At 42.9% G+C, this 23,717-nt stretch overlaps 1 protein-coding gene across 2 annotated transcripts in view; it reads left to right on the top strand.

The window, feature by feature from the left end:
* LOC121576872 (cAMP-specific 3',5'-cyclic phosphodiesterase 4D) overlaps positions 1 to 23,717 on the top strand; it is a 159,419-nt gene that overhangs the window by 63,236 nt on the left and 72,466 nt on the right. Inside the window, exon 1 of one of the 2 annotated variants that reach the window (XM_045223528.1) lies at positions 23,001 to 23,628. The exons of the other annotated variant lie outside the window; for it this stretch is intronic. Within the exon in view, the coding sequence (XP_045079463.1) occupies positions 23,384 to 23,628 (245 nt within the window). The 5' untranslated portion in view covers positions 23,001 to 23,383. Of the gene's footprint in view, positions 1 to 23,000; positions 23,629 to 23,717 lie in introns of those variants that run through there. 2 annotated transcript variants of the gene reach the window in all.

Raw genomic sequence — 23,717 nt, 5'->3', positions numbered from 1 at the left:
ATACGTTTCTATCGAAGAGGTAGCCTACTGATGTTGGAAGGAACAACCGAAAATATGGAGTGCACAGGTCTAAGTAGAGAAGGTGCTGGTTCCGCCAAAGCACCCAAACACTTGTGGCGACAACCAAGAACTCACATCCGAATCAAGCAGCGTTTTCACTCCGATACCGAGCCGTACCTGACTCGCAGCAGAACTATGGATAAGCTGCGCCCTGGGCTGAAAAAAACACGAATGTCGTTGCCATCCTTATTTAAACGGTAATTGTAATGCATCATTATTAGTTGTTTTAATTAGCCTACTTGCTCACCTTATACATCTCATTTTGTTTACCCTTTTGTCACTTCTAAAGTTGACAACGTAATGAGAGGGATGAAAGTGCTCAATTGCAAGGCAGTGTTTCAACAAGCAACTCCACTTAAGAATGCCAATATTCTCCACACACTCCATTTTGTGAGATGTAAAGTCAATCAGGGTGCACTGATTTAGCCCTTAACACAGAAAGGTATTGAGCTCATGCTGATTGAAGTGTATGCATGGAACCATTGATCTCTTTGTGTTTCAAGGGTTCTCTCCATCCATCTTGTCTGTCTGGAGATCAATGGTAGGCTACTTAAATTTTCACAAGGAGCTGAGACCAAGGAAAAATATGAAAAAATACTTGAGTGGCAGTGTGTAGCCTTTCTTTTTTCATTACGTACATTTACACACAACACAATACAGCACTTTGGGTTGCTGAGCATTTCCCCTGGAAAGACAGTGTGACTATGCTAGGAGAGGGTTGGCCTTATAAAGTGAGAGGATATTGTGAAGGGACCTTCCCCCTCTCTGTGGTCTCTGAGATCATCTCAGTCTGCAGTCTAAGGTTGATCCTGAGGGAAATGTTTCCTGTTGTTTGGTTGCTTTTCATTAACGGTCTGTATATATTGGGTTTATCAGCTAGAGAGGGTGTTGTGTTGTGGCTGAATCCATCTATCTTCTTCAAGCCATATGTAGGCTAAAATCACATGGTCACTTTAAGATCAGATCAGAAAATCATTAAAATCATTCATCATTATCCTCAAATTACATCAGATTGAAGTGACCTCTCCAACCCATTCAGCTGTGATTTCCTGTGACCTTTAAAATCCTTGCTGTCTGGGCTGGCAACATTTTGTACTGGGGTCAGTAATGGTTCATGACCGGGGCCTACTATTATAGCATCACAGTGTTCACATCTCATTTCACCTCAGTAAACAGAGCGAGGTTATCCACTCTGGACGCTCACCGCCATGAAAGCTGTCTACTGACTGCCACTGACTGTTGGGCGTTGAGAATGATATGGTAATGACATCACAGCAGGCTTCAGGTAGGAGTAGAGACGTGACTCACTTCCTGCATTCTGCCTCCCTGACGCCTCATATGTATGAATGAACGCGTCTCTCCTCTAATCCATCTCTCCTCTAATTGTCCCATGACGTTTTATCCTACACTGATGACTCAGTTCGCATGGCCAAGGTAGAGAGAGGTAAACGTGGCTGTGGAGTGAGGGATGCTGTTGACTTTGCTGATGAGTGCTGTCTTGTGTGTTGTTGTAGGTGTGGGGTGTCTCTTGGTAATGGGAACGTTCTTTAGAGTAGTATTTTGTTGAAGCTCTTTTCAATGAAAGACTGATAAACAGGCTTTGGGGAGCAGTTAAAAAGTACGGAGTGGCTGCGGGTCCGACTACACTGGACCCCTCTCCCTGACAGCAAAAGGTCCTGAGGCTTCTGCGCATGTGCATGTACTTTACTCACAGCCTCTGCTCTACTGTATATCTGTTTAAAAAGGGGCACAGAATCTGTCACTACGTTGCCAGAGATCAGGTTTGCTGATTCTGTGCCCCTTTTTAAATCCCTGCCGAAGACACACTATTATTGAAAATAGAAATATTTTAATTAGCCATCTTGTTTCATTCTCTTTCCTCCTGTCTGTTTCTTTGTTTATTTTATGATGTGTAGCACTTTGTTAGCTGTATTGAAAATGCTATACAAATAAAGTTATTTCTATTACTACTCGTTCGGCTGCTCACAGAACAGGCTGCTCTGGCGAATGGTGCTCGTTTGATAAAGTTAGATCAAAGCTGAATCAATGTCTATAAGATCACATAATGATAGTATTCTACATAACAGAACTGAACATAATAGCATAGTATAACGTTACTGTAAGACAAAAAACACCACCTAATATCTTATGAGATTTTAGCATGATTGTGCGAATGGTCGCATTTTTCTCTAATGTGGCCAAAACTCAACAGCTCGCACCACTATGCAAAATATATGTGCTTTAATTGAAAGTAAAAAAAGGTATGCTACAGTTTGTTAACACCATCTACAATTCACTCACTGTAGGCTACATTGTTCAAAACAACACTGTGGGCTACTTTGAAAAAACACAGTGTAACTCAAATGGTTGGCATGCAGATGCTGCATGGACGTAACACTGGTAAAACTTGAAGAATTATAATTCACACTTGACAGTGAGAAATAAAAAGGGAGGCTGACCACAAAAGTTGTGCGTAAAGGGACAGTGGAAGGATTAGCCATCCAATGGATGATGCTGCCATGGCACCCATATGTTTTCGAGGTATAATGATATCAAGCACAGGCATTACAACTACAGGGTTTATGATGTAACCAGTCAATGTTAACATTGAGCATAGAAAAGGTTTCAGCATGCAGCATTTATAGTGTTCTATTCAAGGATTGATAAAAGCTTATGAGTGCTATGATGAGGTTCTAATCAATGTTCGAATTAGTTATTTGAAAAAGTAATATTAAATTACAGCTGTCATGTCATTTCTCCAAACAGCCTTCCTCCGCTCGATCGAGAACTAAATAAGGAAACAAGTTGAGATCGGATAATGGAAACGTGCCCGGTAGCGATATGATTCTGAAAGTATTGTTTGACAAAGTAGCTGTAATCATAATATTATCCAATTTTAAAAAGTAACACCTTACTTTACTCAGTTACTCATAAAAAGTAATTGATTACATTCCTTTTGTAACACCTTACCCCAACACTGGTTCTGATAGGGTGACCTGCAAATGTCAGCCATTGCATTACTGATTTGGGTGTCCTGGTAAATGCACTTGTATTTGATACCAATTACTGGCACGTATCCTGGACTACCTATTCTGTAGAATGAGCCATGGATACTTTGTCTACTTAAAACTGAATATGCAAGAAACGTACTAACACAGCATGCTGCAAAATGGAATTCTGATAAATGTGAGATTCTGGAATATAAATGTAACCACTTTGCACCTATGAAAGTGTGACATGCGTCTTGGAATATACTGTTATACATCTGTGCAAAGTTTCAAAGTGTATGTGTATTGTGTGTGGAGAACCCAGTGCTCTGGTGAGTTGAGATGAGATGGGTAGTCATGATTTCCTCAGCGGACATCCAGACCACATGGGATCAGTGGTGATTCATTGTTGTGCCTTCTGGCTTTTAAGCCAGCCGGGCATTAGGGGATTAAGAGGAAGCTTCAGCTCGGTCGCAAGCCAGACGAGTTGGAATGACCGGAAGTCAAGTGCTCTGTCAGAGAGTGAAGTCAGGATGTGAGGTTGTAGAGTCGTACTGAAATTCTCGCTGGGTCCCTCTCGCCAGGGCAGTTTCTCTACAAACACTGGCCTTCGGTGTCTCATGGGGACTTCATCCCCCCTCAGAAGTGTTTTTTTGCCTTTATATGAGTATTTGTGTAAGGGGCTTAGGTAGGTAGGTCTTGTCTTAAGTGTTAGCAGCGTTTGTCTTCTTCTTTATCCATAGTCATGGAAACCTTCCATGGAATTATTGGATTAGAATCCTTCCCATTGTCCCGTGAAGGCTAGGAGTTAATGCACCTAATTTGTTCTACACTATCAAAAGCTTTGCGAGACCCAATTCATTGTTTATTTTGCTTCATCGTCTTTCTGTTGGCTTGTGATGAAGCAGTGCAATCAAAATGCCATCAGTTCAGGTTTAATGGTCTTTATGTATGTATGACCAGGACCTCTAGTGATTCAGATGTGTTTGGGGCTATTTGCTTCCCTGGGGTGGCAGCCTAGCATCATAGCATGGCAAAAAACCCTTACTCTCAATTCTCACCCCAAGATTTGTGATGAGAGATGGCTGCTGAGTTGCCCTGAAGCTGTCTAGAGATCCACATTCAACATTTACAGTGTTTACTCACTACCTATCAAGTTGTCCAATCGCTCATGGCAAAATGTGTACTTGGTAGCAATAGTGCTATAGTCTTGTTTGTTTCTATATTCTGTGACTCAAGATGTTATAGATACCTTTATTCAGATGACTTTTCTATTGGTACTTTGACGTAAATCAGGGATGGGCAACTTTGATGGGGGAGGGGCCACAAAAAATCTGAACTCATCATAAGGGTCGCAGTTGCGCCGCACCTTGTTTTCTACTATTCTAACTCTAACAGTAAGTTTAGACCCCGACTGAGTAAAAAAAAAAAAGGCAGGGGGGAATTGATCCGAGGGGCCTTCAAAAGGGGGGCCTCCAGTTTCCCATCCCTGCCGTACATTTTTCTGCTTACAAGGATAACCAAATATGACTCACAAGAAGGATACCCATCTTCAAGATGGGCCTGTCAAAGATGACATGGTAAACTGAAAATAAAACCTCCCTTTGTTGTCTCAATGAAGGCCAGGTTTTGTTTCCCCCACCTTTCCAGCCAAATGACCATGACCCCCATAGATGTAAACATGCTAATTTCTTAGTCATCAATGACATGCCAGTGAGTCCTCCTGGTGTAATAGATTATAAATAATATTTGTGTCACCTGGACAACACCAGTCTCCATAGGCCTACAGTGTCACCTGGACAACACCAGTCTCCATAGGCCTACAGTGTCACCTGGACAACACCAGTCTCCATAGGCCTACAGTGCATTCGGAAAGTATTCAGACCCCTTCCTTTTTTCCCACATTTAGTTACTTTACAGCCTTATTCTAAAATTGATTTATTTTTATTTTTTATCATCAATATACACACAATACCCCATAATGACAAAGCGATAACAGAAATACCTTGTTTACATAAATATTCAGATTTTTCGCTATGAGACTCGAAATTGAGCTCAGGTGCATCCTGTTTCCATTAAACATCCTTGAGATGTTTCTACAACTTTGATGGGAGTCCACCTGTGGTAAATTCAATTGATTGGCCTTGAGGTCGAAGGACTTGTCCATAGAGGTCCGAGACAGGATTGTGTTGAGGCACAGATCTGGGGAAGGGTACCAAAAAGTTTCTGCAGCATTGAACGTCCCATTCTTAAATGGAAGACGTTTGGAACCCCCAAGACTCTTCCTAGAGCTGGCCGCCCGGCCAAACTGAGCAATCGGGGGAGAAGGGCCTTAGTCAGGGAGGTGACCAAGAACCTGATGGTCACTCTGACAGAGCTCCAGAGTTCCTCTGTGGAGATGGGAGACCTTCCAGAAGGACAACCATCTCTGCAGCACTCCACCAATGAGGCCTTTATGGTAGAGTGGCTAGATGGAAGCCACTCCTCAGTAAAAGGCACATGACAGCCCCCTTGGAGTTTGCCAAAAGGCACCTAAAGGACTCTCAGACCATGAGAAACAAGATTCTCTGGTCTGACGAAACCAAGATTGAAATTTTTGGCCTGAAGGCCAAGCCTCACATCTGGAGGAAACCTGGCACCATCCCTACGGTGAAGCATGGTGATGGCAGCATCATGCTGTGGGGATGTTTTTCAGCGGCAGAGGCTGGGAGACTAGTCAGAATCGAGGGAAAGATGAACGGAGCAAAGTACAGAGAGATCCTTGATGAAAACCTGCTCTAGAGCGCTCAGGACCTCAGACTGGGGTGAAGGTTCACCTTCCAACAGGACAACGACCCTAAGCACACAGCCAAGACAACGCAGGAGTGGCTTCGGGACAAGTCTCTGAATGTCCTTGAGTGGCCCAGCCAGAGCACGGGGACTTGAACCCAATCGAACATCTCTGGAGAGACCTGAAAATAGCTGTGCAGTGACGCTCCCCAACCTGACAGAGCTTGAGAGGATCTGCAGAGAAGAATGGGAGAAACTCCCCAAATACAGGTGTGTCAAGCTTGTAGCGTCATACCCAAGAAGACTCGAGGCTGTAATCGCTACCAAAGGTGCTTCAACAAAGTACTGAGTAAAGGGTCTGAATACTTATGTATGTAAATGTAATATAAAAAATAAAAAAAATGTTTTTGATTGATGAGGGAAAAAATTATTTTTTAATAAGGCTGTAACGTAACAAAATGTGGAAAAGTCATGGGGTCTGAATACTTTCCGAATGCACTGTATATCATTTACAAAAATGAATAACCTTTTTTTTTAAGGCGGCAGGTAGCCTAGTGGTTAAGAGCGCTGGGCCAGTAACCAAAAGGTTGCTGGTTGAAATCCCAGAGCCAACTAAGTGAAAAATCTGTCTATGTGCCTTTGAGCAAGGCACTTGAACCTAATTGCTCCTGTAAGTAGCTCTGGATGAGTGTCTGCTAAATGATTAAAACGTGAAAATAAAATAAAACGTTCAACCTTTATTTAACCAAAAGAGGTAATTATCTCATTTGCAACCGAGACCTGGACATGAGAGCAAAGCCTAGACATCCTCCTCTTGTTGAGCCAAGTCTTTGTGTTGGTGATTTCTTTGGATCGGCCAATCCGTCAGCACTGCCAGGAGCGTGTGATGGATGTGAAATGGGATCCAGGCTGGGTTATCAGTGACAGCGTGTCGTGTTTGCATCAGCCAAAATACCATTAGGCTGTGTTTGCTTTGATGAGTAAAGCCTGGAGTCAACAGGGAGCACTTGTGATTCTGGGGACAGGAAATGGCGGAACCCTCTGTTTGCAGGAGGGAAAGAGGGATGATGACTTTCTAGATTAGAAGCTCACTTTAGAGCCAGGGGATGTCCTCCAATGTCAGCAAACCATTAAGGTTTATTTAATGATATACATCATTCTTGAACACTTCCACTGACAATGAGTCATGGTGTTTTTTTTTAAACAACATATTTTGAACAGTGCTATGATTTCATCAGACATGATTTAATTATTGGATATGTGTAGCAAACTTATGAGAAGTTATGTGAGATACTGTACATGAACAGATCTGTTGAAGGGGTTATTTCTGTCATTCACTCAAGATGAAATGTAATGTAGGGACTAGGGAAATTGATCACAGAAAGGGGCGTTTGAAGCCTTCAATAAGTCAGCCTCCGCATTAGTTATGTATTTCAAAGAGAGCCCTACATATTGAGTTTTGAGAAGATGCCCCCCATATGTTTCAGTGCATTTACATGCCCATTACTGCTGCCATTGCAGTGCAATGGACCATTTTTATGGCAGGTGTAGTCCGCTCTCAGATGCGAACACCATGATCATTTTGGGGATATTGCAGAAAGTGTTTAGTATAAACAAGACCCTGACCAATACCATGCTTTTAGCTCTGCTAAAAGATTTGTGTGACAAACCGAACAATATCGTTATGTCAGCTAATATTCCTTCACTCAGCACTATGATATATATTTTTTAAATGCTAAATACTACATGCACGCACAACATGTTTTCTCTACTTGCACGCACACACACACACACACACACACACACACAGGTCTACTGTTTTTACATTTTACATTTTTAGTCATTTAGCAGACGCTCTTATCCAGAGTGACTTACATGAGCAATTAGGGTTAAGTGCCTTGCTTAAGGACACATCGACAGATTTTTCACCTAGTCGGCTCGGGGATTAGAACCAGAGACCTTTCGGTTACTGGCACAACGCTCTTACCCACTAAGCTACCTGTGTTCACTTGCTTGCACACACACACGCTTCACAGACTACGTAATTGCATTTGTTTGACCCATAACCCGAGAGGACATGCTGATCCAATCCGCCTGCGAACAGAAGGACAAAATTACACCATTCATCAGTGTGCCGGGCCATCGGCTTGCTTGCATCATTTGCAGAGAAAGGATTTTCTCCACCAATCAAAAGGGAAATGTAGAACTGAGGAGGTGACCCTATTGAGCAGAGACTGATAGATTATTATTTTTCACACTTCCAATCCAAACCTAGTATCACCTTTTATGTTCCAGTCTCTCTCTTCAAGTCTTATTAAAGTGCTTGGATGACTAATACGAAGGCTCCCTTTCTCACCCATTTCCAGCACAGCATGACACCTGGTGATGGTGGGTTATGATGTCACTTTAGAATCCTGCCTCTTTTCAGTCAAGTCTTTCTCTGTGATCAGACTGAGACACTGGAGCTAGTGGCTGGTGTCCTTTACCTGCACTGGGTCTCTTCTAACCGCTTTGAACACTGCTGCTACAGCTACATTCTTAGAATAAAGGGTTCCAAAAGGGTTCTTCGGCTGTCCCCATAGGAGAACCCTTTTTGGTTCCATGTAGAACCCTCTGGGGAAAGGGTTCTACATGGAACCCATAGGATTCTACCTGGAACCAAAAATAGTTATTCAAAGGGTTCTCCTATGGGGACAGCCGAAGAACCCTTTTAGGTTCTAGATAGCGCCTTTTTTTTTTCTAAGAGTGTACAAACATATTTTAAAAAGTACCCTTTTTGATTTTGTTCATTTTTAGACATTGTTTTAAACAATATTATACTCTACAAATACATAACCAGTGGTGTGTATTCATGGATACCAAGGAAACCAGCCCCCCAAAAAAAAGAAAAAAGTATAACATTATTCATATTTTGTCTCTCTGTCTTTCATAATTTTCCTTCAATTCGCAAGAGGCTGAATGTACCTCACCGGAGAAAGCATCCAAGTGAGCGAAACAGCGCCCCTCTGTCTCTGTATGTGTAGCCCATCTATCTGATGCTGTCTGGTCAAAAAGATAATGACATTGTTGCCGCCCGTAGCATTGAATGCAAGGGAAGCCAGCGAGCATTTGGCCTCCCTTGATTTAAAAAAAGTATAAAATAATAGCCAATCAACGTTGAGCTAAACTGAGTGAGCTCAGCTGTAAATGGTCCTGGCGCACCAAATAAAAGTGTCAAGGGAAGCCAGTTTGGATTTGGCTTCATGCCAATCACATCAAAAGCAAAACGTCATTGACAGAAACATGTCGTTGAATCTCGTTATGTCGTTGTCCTCTGGTGGCTAGCTAGCCAGCTAAAATTGTCCCTTTCCTAAATTAGCCATGGATGGAGATAGGGATTTGGACTTGTGGTTTTACTTAAATCTCCATACTGGCCAATGATTTTAACGACGATTCTGATCCAACCATAAATTCACACCTTGTGCCCCTGGCCTGAGAGGATGGAAGTTCAAAATGTAGCTAGATGTAGAAGGCTCTTGTTAACTAGCTTGCTCATCGTTGCCCATGAAAGGAAGTTAGGCTAGCGAGCCAGTATTTTAGCCAGGTAGCCTAGGACAACAAGAACTAAAAGTGTATACTGTATGACAGTCAGACCGTTTCGGCAACATGAAAGAGGAGGATGGCATCTACAAGCAGGGGGAGTCAACATGTTTTTTCTACTTGCACGCACCGACACACACACAAATAAATCAGAACCATGGACAGCCCCAGTGATTTTACCCACGCACCGCTACTGCACATAACATTTCCATAGTGGGTTCTCTGCTACATTTTATGAGCACCAAATGGATTCAACGGGAACTCCTTCTGCTGTTGATTTGCTGAATTTGCAATCCTGAAGGAGGGCTGTGATTGGTTAATGGCCCATAATGCCAATTTAGATGTATAAAATGAGTCATATCTTCAAAGGTAGCAGAGAGCCCACTCTGGAAATGTTATGTACTTGTAGAGTATATTGTGATAACACATAGTCTAAAAATAAACAAAATAAAAAAGGGTGCTTTTGAGATATTTACGTTTATATCTTTAATTATCCATAAATGAATATTTAGAAATTGTATACATCATCTAAGTACTACTCATATTTTAGAGTACACAGTAAAGTTTCAAATGACACCAATACTGGCTTTGTAGCATCTACAGACTCATTGTTGTAGTGTCTTAAAGGCCTGGGTAAGCCTAAAATGTCACACATTTACCAACTTTAATAAATTATTTTTCAGTAATAGTTTTGGATACATACAGACTTCAAAGGAATGCCAAACATCCTTCCCCCAAAGGGCCTTTCTATGGATTATTTCAGGAAGATACATCTTTGGGCCATACTGACGTGGAATTGCTCAATGGTCTCCGCTTAGGGAAGCCATAAATATGGGTTAACTTAATTTTCTTTCATTGCATGTAATCTGTTCTTCTGTTCTGAGATGTTGGTTTCATTGTTGTAGTTGGTGTAACACGCAGTACCAGAAGATGTTATTTCCTGTGTTCATGCCTGTGTAAATTAGCGCCAACTCCCCCTTAGCTTTGGGAATTGAAACCCACCATCCCCAGTGATCACAGTCACACCTCATCCTGACATACTGCAAAGGCACTATGATGTTATATTCCCCATTACCCAGTGTTGATTGAATTTCTCACTTTCTCACATGCATATTTCCTCTTAAAATGCAGTAATAACCTCAAGTTAGTTATTATAAAACCATTTTTGATGTGTTTTCAATTGCAATCTGCAAATGTTTTGGTGTGTTGAAGTTTCGATCAATGTGACCTTTTTCACTGGATGTCTTGAGAAAGGTAATCTAGCGATCGATGGGTCAGCTTTGTTTTCTACAACCCCTTTCTCCTGTCTCTGCTGTATGAAAAGAATAGTGACAAAAATATCAATTTCATTATGATTATATTTCCTGGGACCTTGATTTTTTGAATATGATATGCCAGCCTTTGATTCCAGTCACAAGGCCAAATATGAATATTTGTATTACATGAAAGATGCAATCATTGTGCTTCAGTCTCAATTGTCTTGACATATTTTAGTCCCATATGGAGGCATAACGTTTTCAGTTTCTCACACTTGAGAACGTTTGTTGTGCCTCAATGCCGTCACATAAAGTAATTTATTTTCTCTGTTTTTTTCCAGAGTTGGCTCAAATGATGATAGCATTTGACCTCCTCCTAAAGGAAAGGCTAGATATAGACATTTACTCCCCTGTACCAGCATCTTCAAAAGCTAGCTTTCTCATGGAGGATGCATGGAGGACCTCCTCCACAGAATGACATGTCTCTTTAATAACCCCTGCTGTGCCTACCTCTGGAACATGTTCCTTTCTGGAGTGAGTGGAGTAATCAAAGCAATGGCAGGCAAGTTATTAAAAGCTTTTGTGCCTTCAGCCTTGTATGAGTGGGTCTCATTTCTCTCAGAATCACACTGGTGATGTGTTCACAGGCATTGTGTGGTGAGGAGGATACACAGGGAGGCAGAAAAATGGAGACACGGCTTTGTAGATGAGAGTTGCTGGAGGTGGAAAGTCCATACTCACAGGAGGCTTCACTGATAGGGATGCTGTGGTACTGTTACAGTGAGGGAAAAAAGGATTTGATCCCCTGCTGATTTTTTTACGTTTGCCCACTGACAAAGACATGATCAGTCTATAATTTTAATGGTAGGTTTATTTGAACAGTGAGAGACAGAATAACAACAACAAAATCCAGAAAAAAGCATGTAAAAAATGTTATACATTGATTTTCATTTTAATGAGGGAAATAAGTATTTGACCCCTCTGCAAAATGACTTAGTACTTGGTGGCAAAACCCTTGTTGGCAATCACAAAGGTCAGACGTTTCTTGTAGTTGGCCACCAGGTTTGCACACATCTCAGGAGGGATTTTGTCCCACTCCTCTTTGCAGATCTTCTCCAAGTCATTAACGTTTCGAGGCTGACGTTTGGCAACTCGAACCTTCAGCTCCCTCCACAGATTTTCTATGGGATTAAGGTCTGGAGACTAGCTAGGCCACTCCAGGACCTTAATGTGCTTCTTCTTGAATCACTCCTTTGTTGCATTGGCCGTGTGTTTTGGGTCATTGTCATGCTGGAATACCCATCCACGACCCATTTTCAATGCCCTGGCTGTGGGAAGGAGGCTCTCACCCAAGATTTGACGGTACATGGCCCTGTCCATCGTCCCTTTTGATGTGGTGAAGTTGTCCTGTCCCCTTAGCAGAAAAACACCCCCAAAGCATAATGTTTCCACCTCCATGTTTGACGGTGGGGATAGTGTTCTTGGGGTCATAGGCAGCATTCCTCCTCCTACAAACATGGCGAGTTGAGTTGATGCCAAAGAGCTCCATTTTGGTCTCATCCGACCACAACACTCACCCAGTTCTCATCTGAATCATTCAGATGTTCATTGGCAAACTTCAGACGGGCCTGTATATGTGCTTTCTTGAGCAGGGGGACCTTGCGGGCGCTGCAGGATTTTAGTCCTTCACGGCGTAGTGTGTTACCAATTGTTTTCTTGGTGACTATGGTCCCAGCTGCCTTGAGATCATTGACAAGATCCTCCCATGTAGTTCTGGGTTGATTCCTCACCGTTCTCATGATCATTGCAACTCCACGAGGTGAGATCTTGCATGGAGCCCCAGGCCGAGGGAGATTGACAGTTATTTTGTGTTTCTTCCATTTGCGAATAATCGCACCAACTGTTGTCACCTTCTCACCAAACTGCTTGGCGATGGTCTTATAGCCCATTCCAGCCTTGTGTAGGTCTACAATCTTGTCCCTGATATCCTTGGAGAGCTCTTTGGTCTTGGTCATGGTGGAGAGTTTGGAATCTGATTGATTGCTTCTGTGGACAGGTGTCTTTTATACAGGTAACAAGCTGAGATTAGGAGCACTCCCTTTAAGAGTGTGCTCCTAATCTCAGCTCGTTACCTGTATAAAAGACACCTGGGAGCCAGAAATCTTTCTGATTGAGAGGGGGTCAAATACTTATTTCCCTCATTTAAAATGCAAATCAATTTATAACATTTTTGACATGTGTTTTTCTGGATTTTTTTGTTGTTATTCTGTCTCTCATTGTTCAAATAAACCTACCATTAAAATTATAGACTGATCATTTCTTTGTCAGTGGGCAAACGTACAAAATCAGCAGGGGATCAAATACTTTTTTCCCCTCACTGTATATTAGAAGCAAAGAGGAAAGTAGCAAGGATGCCTCTCCAGCTACAATTCTATTGACTCTATGGTTCTTTTGGATGGAGGAGGGCGCTCACTCACTGGCCTTGCCATTGGATGAAAGTTTGCATTTACAGATTTTAGCTTTGGATAACCACAAGAGGGCAGCAGGGGGGGTAAAATTACTTTTGTGTGCTTTTTAACCATTCATGTTATGGTCATGTTATGATAATTGTAGAGATTTGCTTTATGGTCATCTCTATGAAAAATAACTATATGATCTGAGCAGTAGGGGAAAAAATACTAAAATGTTTTAATGCACAGAATGTGCACACACTCTAGATGTAACCAATGTCATTAATTCCACAATGCTGCACCATTCATCTGTACTATACACCCTTACTAGCACACTCATTGCAGATCCAGGTGCAAGGAAGGTCACTGACATATCCTTAGTTCTAGCTGTCTTTTTGAATAAATACACACTTTGCTTTTGAGGAGCTCTTGGTTGCCTAGGAGATGCTGCGGAGTGTAACCGACAGACGGGGAGATGTGATTCAGCATGGTGAAGGCTGCTATGGCAGAGCATGCCTGTGGTCTGGTGACGACATCCAGTGCACAACAGTGTCTTGTAACACACCAACTACATGTACTGAACTCAATAACCATACTTTGCTTAACATATGCACTGGGTACAATGAACACCTTCCTAATATTGAGTTGCACCCCCCCTTTTGCCCTTAGAACAGCCTCAATTTGTCGGGGCATGGACTCTACAAGGTGTCAAGCGTTTCACAGGGATGCTGGCCCATGTTGACGACAATGCTTCCCACAGTGTGTCAAATTGGCTGGATGTCCTTTGGGTGGTGGACCATGCTTGATACACACGGGAAACTGTTGAGTGTGGAAAACCCAGCAGCGTTGCAGTTTTTGACACACTCAAACCGGTGCGCCTGGCACCTACTACCATACCCCATTCAAAGGCACTTAAAACTTTTGTGTTGCCCATTCACCCTCTGAATGGCATACATACACAATCCATGTCTCAGTTGTCTCAAGGCTTAAAAATCCTTATTTAACCTGTCTATTCCCCTTCATATACACTGATTTGAAGTGGATTTAACAAGTGACATCAATAAGGGATCATAGCTTTCACCTGGATTCACCTGGTCAGTCTATGTCATTGAAAGAGCAGGTGTTCCTAATGTTTTGTACACACAGTGTATATCAAAGGGGAGTTAAAGCGTTGATCAAAAAAGCCTGTTCCTGGACTTAAAAGCACTATCAATCGAGATTCTCCAATGAGCATGCTTTTCAGTCCAGAAGAAGGTTAATTTTATCGAGTCCTTTGTGATGAAAAAATTCCCACTGAACACAACAGATGCAAATGTTTTATCTGCAAGCTGGTCCACTGACTCTCCCTCTTGCAAGCCTATACCCATGAGAGGGAAAGCCTTGCCAGGGCTTGGAGACTCTAGTCTAGTCCATAGAGGCATATCATTGCCATCTCTGACTGGCAGGCAGTGACACACAGACAGTACTGGGATTTCTCTCAGTTCTGTCCAAGTTCTTGTCTTATCCAAAGGAGGGGGTCTCCATATTGCACTCACTTACTGTATATACCCTCGGTTCCAAGAGAGGATTTGACTATTATTTGATTGTTCCATCTGGGCTTCGAAAGCTCTGTTTACATTTGCTCCATAACATTCTGAGACAATTCTCTTACATTCCTTGTCCTTTCTCAGTTACCCTTTAGGTAACATAATTTGACTTTCAAAAATCTAATCACACTTAAAATGTGGTTGTGTGTTTGAAACATTGTGTGTAACAGTATATGTACATGTGTGTTTTAGAACTGTGTGTGTATGTCAGCATGGGTGTGTGTATGTTTGAAACGGTGTGTTTGTGTGACAGTGAAGGGTGGCGGTTAAGTGACTCAGTTTTGGAATAAGTGTCACGTGCATCCAGAGGTGAGTCATTTAGTGGACATTAATTATAATAATAGTTTGATTGAATCAAAACAGCTGATTAAATCATTATTATAAACTGGGTTGTTCGAGCCCTAGATTCTAATTGGCCGAAAGCCGTGGTATATAAGACAATATACCACGGGTATGACGCAAAACTACTTGTTTACTGTTCTAATTACGTTGGTAACCTGTTTATAAGGCACCTTGGGTGTGCGGTATATGGCCAATACAGTGGCGGTCAGTGACGTTTAAGATTAGGGAGGACTTGAGTTCGAAGGAATTGTCCGTAGAGCTCCAAGACAGGATTGTATCGATGCACAGATCTGGGGAAGGCTACCAAAAAATGTCTGCACCATTGAAGGTCCTCAAGAACACAGTGACCTCCCTCTTTCTTAAATAGAAGAAGTTTGAAACCACCAAGACTCTTCTTAGAGCTGCCCGCCTGGCCAAACTGAGCAATCAGGGGAGAAGGGCCTTGGTCAGGGAGGCTACCAAGAACCTGATGGTCACTCTGACAGAGCTCCAGAGTTCCTCTGTGGAGATTGGAGAACCTTCCAGAAGGACAACCATCTCTGCAGCACTCCACCAATCAAGCCTTTATGGTAGAGTGGCCAGACGGTAGCCACTCCTCAGTAAAAGGCACATGACAGCCCGCTTCAAGTTTGCCAAAAGGCACCTAAAGGACTCTCAGACCATGAGAAACAAGATTATCTGGTCTTATGAAACCAAGATTGAACTCTTTGGTCTGAATGCCAAGCATCACGTCTGGAGGAAACCTGGCACCATCCCTACGGTGAAGCATGGTGGTGGCAGCATCATGCTGTGGGGATGTTTTTCAGCGGCAGGGAGACTAGTCAGGATTGAGGAAAAGATGAACGGCGCAAAGTACAGAGAGATCCTTGATGAAAACCTGCTCTAGAGCGTTCAGGACCTCAGACTGGGGCGAAGGTTCACCTTCCAACAGGACAACGACCCTAAGCACACAGCCAAGACAACGCAGGGGTGGCTTCGGGACAAGTCTCTGAATGTCCTTGAGTGGCCCAGCAAGAGCCCGGACTTGAACCCGATCAAACATCTCTGGAGAGACCTGAAAATAGCTGTGCAGTGACGCTCCCCATCCAACCTGACAGAGCTTGAGAGGATCTGCAAAGAAGAATGGGAGAAACTCCACAAATACATGTGTGCCAAGCTTGTAGCGTCATACCCAAGAAGTCTCAAGGCTGTAATAGCTGCCAAAGGTGCTTCAACAAAGTACTGAGTAAAGGGTCTGAATACTTATGTAAATGTGATATTTCCGTTGTTTTTGCAAACATTTCTACAAACATGTTTTTGCTTTGTCATTATGGGGTATTGTTTCTAGATTGATGAGGGAAAAAACAATTTAATCCATTTTAGAATAAGGCTGTAACGTAACAAAATGTGTACAAATTCAAGGGCCTGAACACTTTCCGAATGCACTGTATGTGCCTGCTATCAAATGTGAACTGTGTTTTACGTGTGATCAGGGGTGTATTCATTCCGCCGATTCTGTTGAAAAACGATTCTTAAACGGAAGCAAACGGAACGAAACGGGGATAAACATACCTGAATTTGTCCAGTAGAAACTCTCGTAATGATTACACCCTGGATCAGCTAGATGCAGACAAGAGTGTGCAAGGCAGTATTGAATCCAGAAGGCGAGGTCAGTACAGGTGCATCAAAGCTGGGACCGAGAGAATGAAAAACAGCTTCTATCTCAAGGCCATCAGACTGTTAAATAGCCATCACTAGCACATTAGAGGCTGCTGCTGCCTATTGAAATCACTGGCCACTTTAAGAAATGGAACACTAGTCACTTTAATCATGTTTATATATACTGCATTCTATTCTATAATATTCTACTGTATCTTAGTCCATGCTGCTCTGTCATTGCTTGTCCATATATGTATATATTCTTAAATCCCATTCCTTACTTTTTTGTGTGTATTGGGTATATGTTGTGAAATTGTTAGATATTACTGCACTGTCAGAGCTAGAAGCACAAGCATTTCGCTACACCTGTTATAACATCTGCTAAACACGTGTATGTGACAAATAACATTTGATTTGATTTGTGTCAATGTCTGTTACCTTGATTACTCAAATTTCGCTCGACTTGTGCACCTACAGTGAGGGAAAAAAGTATTTGATCCCCTGCTGATTTTGTACATTTGCCCACTGACAAAGAAATGATCAGTCTATAATTTTAATGGTAGTTTTATTTGAACAAACAAAAAAATTCAGAAAGACGCATGTCAAAAATGTTATAAATTGATTTGCATTTTAATTAGGGAAATAAGTATTTGACCCCCTCTCAATCAGAAAGATTTCTGGCTCCCAGGTGTCTTTCATACAGGTTATGAGCTGAGATTAGGAGCACACTCTTAAAGGGAGTGCTCCTAATCTCAGCTTGTTACCTGTATAAAAGACACCTGTCCACAGAAGCAATCAATCAATCAGATTCCAAACTCTCCACCATGGCCAAGACGAAAGAGCTCTCCAAGGATGTCAGGGACAAGATTGTAGACCTACACAAGGCTGGAATGGGCTACAAGACCATCACCAAGCAGCTTGGTGAGAAGGTGACAATAGTTGGTGCGATTATTCACAAATGGAAGAAACACAAAATAACTGTCAATCTCCCTCGGCCTGGGGCTCCATGCAAGATCTCACCTCGTGGAGTTGCAATGATCATGAGAACGGTGAGGAATCAGCCCAGAACTACACGGGAGGATCTTGTCAATGATCTCAAGGCAGCCGGGACCATAGTCACCAAGAAAACAATTGGTAACACACTACGCCGTGAAGGACTGAAATCCTGCAGCGCCCGCAAGGTCCCCCTGCTCAAGAAAGCACATACAGGCCCGTCTGAAGTTTGCCAATGAACATCTGAATGATTCAGAGGAGAACTGGGTGAAAGTGTTGTGGTCAGATGAGACCAAAATCGAGCTCTTTGGCATCAACTCAACTCGCCGTGTTTGGAGGAGGAGGAATGCTGCCTATGACCCCAAGAACACCATCCCCACCGTCAAACATGGAGGTGGAAACATTATGCTTTGGGTGTGTTTTTCTGCTAAGGGGACAGGACAACTTCACCGCATCAAAGGGACGAAGGACGGGGCCATGTACCATCAAATCTTGGGTGAGAACCTCCTTCCCTCAGTCAAGGCATTGAAAATGGGTCGTGGATGGGTATTCCAGCATGACAATGACCCAAAACACACGGCCAAGGCAACAAAGGAGTGGCTCAAGAAGCACATTAAGGTCCTGGAGTGGCCTAGCCAGTCTCCAGACCATAATCCCATAGAAAATCTGTGGATGGAGCTGAAGGTTCGAGTTGCCAAACGTCAGCCTCAAAACCTTAATGACTTGGAGAAGATCTGCAAAGAGGAGTGGGACAAAATCCCTCCTGAGATGTGTGCAAACCTGGTGGCCAACTACAAGAAACGTCTGACCTCTGTGATTTCCAACAAGGGTAATGTTTTGCAGAGGGGTCAAATACTTATTTCCTTCATTAAAATGCAAATCAATTGATAACATTTTTGACATGTGTTTTTCTGGATTTTTTTGTTGTTATTCTGTCTCTCACTGTTCAAATAAACCTACCATTAAAATTATAGACTGATCATGTCTTTGTCAGTGGGCAAACATACAAAATCAGCAGGGGATCAAATACTTTTTTCCCTCACTGTACGTTGTAAACTTTCATTTATAGGCTTGGTTGTAGCAACCTAGCCAATAGGTAAAATGTTTGTATCATGTAGTAGCCTAAACTGAACAATGTTACATTGAGCTGGGTGAATGAAATATGAATGACTGTCATCCAATATGCTGTAATAGAAATAAGGCCATGCTCATAAAAAAAAATATTGTCCTCCTTCATCTTAAACGGCCACTGCCACACACCATGATGGCGAGCATCATTGACTCTTACCTTTATGTTTATGAATGCACACAGTACCCATCACAATTGAATGGATTACCTCGTCAATAGTATTGCTTTTAAAGAAATTCAGGGGAAAACCCCCCTAATACATTGGTTTATGCCATTGTGCTATAGTATAAAACATTTGCGCCCCAGTATTTGAAGATCGCCTGGCCCTAGATCGATTTAGGCTTTGGCCAACTACCGTCAGATGAGTTGGCTAAAAATCCATAAAGATCTGGGACCAGGCTGTTTGAAGTCCCTCTGCATGCTCTTTTTCGTGCTCTGTCCCTCGCATACACTATCAATATTCTACTATTCTAAAGTTGACCTGTTGCAGGGGTCTGGTGTCTGTCCTTAATTCCTCACAGACACACATTATCGGCCTAATTGTGATCCTAGAACACTCCATCCTGCCCTGTGAGTGTTCCGGGCCGGAGTGTGTATGCAGTAATGGCCCCGTGTGTGGAGGGGTGGAAGGCCTGTAGCGGGGCTGGGAAAACTCAAAGTGCACCATCTGCTGGTTGCATTTGGCAAAGGTTCACACAGCAGCTGTGTTTGGAAAAGTGATCTCATTCCAAACTGTATTAGGGCTATCCCATCTTTGATGTTTCATAGATATTGACAACGAAGAAAAGATGATAATTTAGATTTGTGAATAACTGCAAAATCTTTTCACTACAACCCTGTCCAAATATGAGATAATAGAGAGGACTTATTACAATGAGACTTGTAGCGTGGTGGTTTTTGATTATACCAGATATTGTCTTACATACAAACGTTGTTAGTAATTATTTACTGTACTATTAAATCTCCATTCCAGGAATTCAGATTTAGGCCACTTTCCAAATATAGTATAAAAAAGCATTGGAGACTGTTGAACCATTTACCGTTAATTTACATAATTGCATAAAATAGGATCACAAGGAGTCTACTACATTCATTTCCAGACTGAGCTTTCAGGAGTATTTTAGTCTAAGGGTCATATTTGCATAGGTCTGATGCTGGCTTATGAGTTGTAGATAAGCATCAGGACAAACTCTGCTTGTGGATTCTTTCAGTTTTCCCTTACCAGATTCAGGCAGTTATAGCCTGCATTTTCCTTGCCCTCTCTATGAAAGCATGTTATTATTTCTAGCTAGCACATAATGTGTTCTTTTTACTTTGTACTATAAAAGTCATATTGTTCCTCATCTAGACTCCATATTACCTTAGTTACAATATACTGGTTAGAACAGGAGTGGGCAAACCTTTTGGCTCCAGGGCCACATCAGGATTTCGCAATTCAACAGAGGGCCGCACAGGTTTTTAAAATATTGATTTGATTTCAAAATCTATTTGCAGGCCAGAGAAAGGGTAGTTATTTGAAAATAGATAGAAAGTATGTAGAAATGATAATGGACGTATCTGGTTTTAGACGTTCAACTGTGGCCGGGAGTGTTTAAAAAAACAACAAATTAAACATTTCCCCCCATCCCAAAAATTAATAAAATCCCTCGCAGGCCACATTTAATTGTCTGGCGGGCTGGATGTAGCCCGCTGGGCTCTAGTTTGCCCACCCCATCACAGTCTATTGGTAATATTGTCTTTGGTGGTCGTGAATGTGCTGTTCTAGTATACTACTGATAGCATTCTGTATATATAGTGGGGAGAACAAGTATTTGATACACTGCCGATTTTGCAGGTTTTCCTACTTACAAAGCATGTAGAGGTCTGTCATTTTTATCATAGGTACACTTCAACTGTGAGAGACGGAATCTAAAACAAAAATCCAGAAAATCACATTGTATGATTTTTAAGTAATTAATTTGCATGACATAAGTATTTGATACATCAGAAAAGCAGAACTTAATATTTGGTACAGAAACCTTTGTTTGCAATTACAGAGATCATACGTTTCCTGTAGGTCTTGACCAGGTTTGCACACACTGCAGCAGGGATTTTGGCCCACTCCTCCATACAGACCTTCTCCAGATCCTTCAGGTTTCGGGGCTGTCGCTGGGCAATACGGACTTTCAGCTCCCTCCAAAGATGTTCTATTGGGTTCAGGTCTGGAGACTGGCTACTCCAGGACCATGAGATGCTTCTTACGGAGCCACTCCTTAGTTGCCCTGGCTGTGTGTTTTGGGTCGTTGTCATGCTGGAAGACCCAGCCACGACCCATCTTCAATGCTCTTACTGAGGGAAGGAGGTTGTTGGCCAAGATCTCGCGATATATGGCCCCTTCCATCCTCCCCTCAATACGGTGCAGTCATCCTGTCTTCTTTGCAGAAAAGCATCCCCAAAGAATGATTTTTCCACCTCCATGCTTCACGGTTGGGATGGTGTTCTTGGGGTTGTACTCATCCTTCTTCTTCCTCCAAACACGGCGAGTGGAGTTTAGACCAAAAAGCTATATTTTTGTCTCATCAGACCACATGACCTTCTCCCATTCCTCCTCTGGATCATCCAGATGGTCATTGGCAAACTTCAGACAGGCCTGGACATGCGCTGGCTTGAGCAGGGGGACCTTGCGTGCGCTGCAGGATTTTAATCCATGACGGCGTAGTGTGTTACTAATGGTTTTCTTTGAGACTGTGGTCCCAGCTCTCTTCAGGTCATTGACCAGGTCCTGCCGTGTAGTTCTGGACTGATCCCTCACCTTCCTCATGATCATTGATGCCCCACGAGGTGAGATCTTGCATGGAGCCCCAGACCGAGGGTGATTGACCGTCATCTTGAACTTCTTCCATTTTCTAATAATTGCGGCAACAGTTGTTGCCTTCTCGCCAAGCTGCTTGCCTATTGACCTGTAGCCCATCCCAGCCTTGTGCAGGTCTACAATTTTAACCCTGATGTCCTTACACAGCGCTCTGGTCTTGGCCATTGTGGAGAGGTTGGAGTCTGTTTGATTGAGTGTTTGGACAGGTGTCTTTTATACAGGTAACAAGTTCAAACAGGTGCAGTTAATACAGGTAATGAGTGGAGAACAGGAGGGCTTCTTAAAGTGGTCCTCTGTAGCTCAGCTGGTAGAGCACAGCGCTTGTAACGCCAGGGTAGTGGGTTCGATCCCCGGGACCACCCATACACAAAAAAAATGTATGCACGCATGACTGTAAGTCGCTTTGGATAAAAGCGTCTGCTAAATGGCATATTATTATTATTATTAAAGAAAAACTAACAGGTCTGTGAGAGCCGGAATTCTTACTGGTTGGTAGGTGATCAAATACTTATGTCATGCAATAAAATGCAAATGAATTACTTAAAAATCATACAATGTGATTTTCTGGATTTTTGTTTTAGATTCCGTCTCTCACAGTTGAAGTGTACCTATGATAAAAATTACAGACCTCTACATGCTTTGTAAGTAGGAAAACCTGCAAAATCGGCAATGTATCAAATACTTGTTCTCCCCACTGTATAGTGTCGCGCTTATATACACAAGGTCGCTAGATTAGTATATCAGGCAGAGGAAGTTGCCTAGCCCTTGTTCAGCTGGTTTCCAGAGGCCTTGTGTGGGGTAGATGAGGAACAGGTCACTGGCCACCGTCTGGGTCAAGAAGGGACACAAGATGGTGTCTTTTTCCATCATCCACCAACCCCATGGGAGAAGGCACACTCTCCATTTGAGATAAGAGCCCTGATCGTTTGTGCTCCTCTCAAACTTTATCTCCCTTTCTCTTTTTAATGGTCAGAAGAGGCCCCCTCTCATGTAACTTTTCCTTGCTAACTGAGCATAATGTAGAACCAAACAGGCCTTGTCAGCTAAGACCTGTTCCTGAGCCTGAACACAGCAGCTCAGGCATGTGTTTGTTTAGGGAGAGTGAAAACATGGCTCTGACTGGTTAATGTTTACAGGCTGAGAAAGGAAATGTTTGTTCCTCTGAGGATGTGGAGGCTAGCGGCTAGCTCTCCCGCGGCGCGCTAACCCCCCTGTATAACTCAGGCCGGCCATATTTAGGCAGGGGGGAGGGAAGGGTCTTAGTGCTATGTAAACAGAGCTCATCCCGGAGGGGAGGCTCACGCAGCACTTGTGTGTGTGTCTATCAAGCAAGACCAGTAGATCACTCTACTGAGCAAGGTTGGATAGATACTCAATCCCAAAAGGAAAAAATAACATTTTGTGAAGGTACATTGGTACAGTCTCTGAAGATGAACATTTTTCAAGTTTATTTCAAACCTTTGACAACTCTTTGAGATTTACATTTACATTTGAGTCATTTAGCAGACGCTCTTATCCAGAGCGACTTACAGTTAGTGAGTGCATACATTTTCATACTGTGGATGCCTGTGGATTCATTATGTGCCAGCCCCAAGGCACAGAGAGCATTAAGTTAAGTAATTATTTGAGAGAGCATCCTGGTGGACTTTCCTCGGTGGAGAGAGGCAGCTATAAGGTCAGAACATCGGAGCATCCCCAGTCGCAGTTGAGTGGAGAGGACGGGGCGTGTACCCCCCCGGCAGCATGAGTGAGGCACGCTGGGATAGCGCGTCGCTGTTGGAGGTGCCCTCCTCCCCCAGCGGTGTCGGCGCCGCCGCCCGAACCCAGCCCATCAAACTGAATCCACGCTCCGCTGGGGGTTCGCCCTGCGGCTCCCCCAGGATGTCCCCCCGGGACTCGCCCCGCAACTCTCCGCTCCTCTTCCGCAAGCTCCTCATGAACCGCAGCATCACCCTGCAGAGACGCTTCACCCTGTCTCACACACCCAGGTAACGATACGGTACTTTACGATACTTTACTGTACGATACTTTAGAATGAGAGACTTTACAGTACGATACTTTACAATAAGAGACTGTA

This window comes from Coregonus clupeaformis, chromosome 11 (assembly GCF_020615455.1).
Source record: "Coregonus clupeaformis isolate EN_2021a chromosome 11, ASM2061545v1, whole genome shotgun sequence".
NCBI classification, from domain to species: domain Eukaryota; kingdom Metazoa; phylum Chordata; class Actinopteri; order Salmoniformes; family Salmonidae; genus Coregonus; species Coregonus clupeaformis.
The sequence above is the reverse complement of the archived record's forward strand: the minus strand, read 5'-3'. Positions and strand labels throughout refer to the sequence as shown.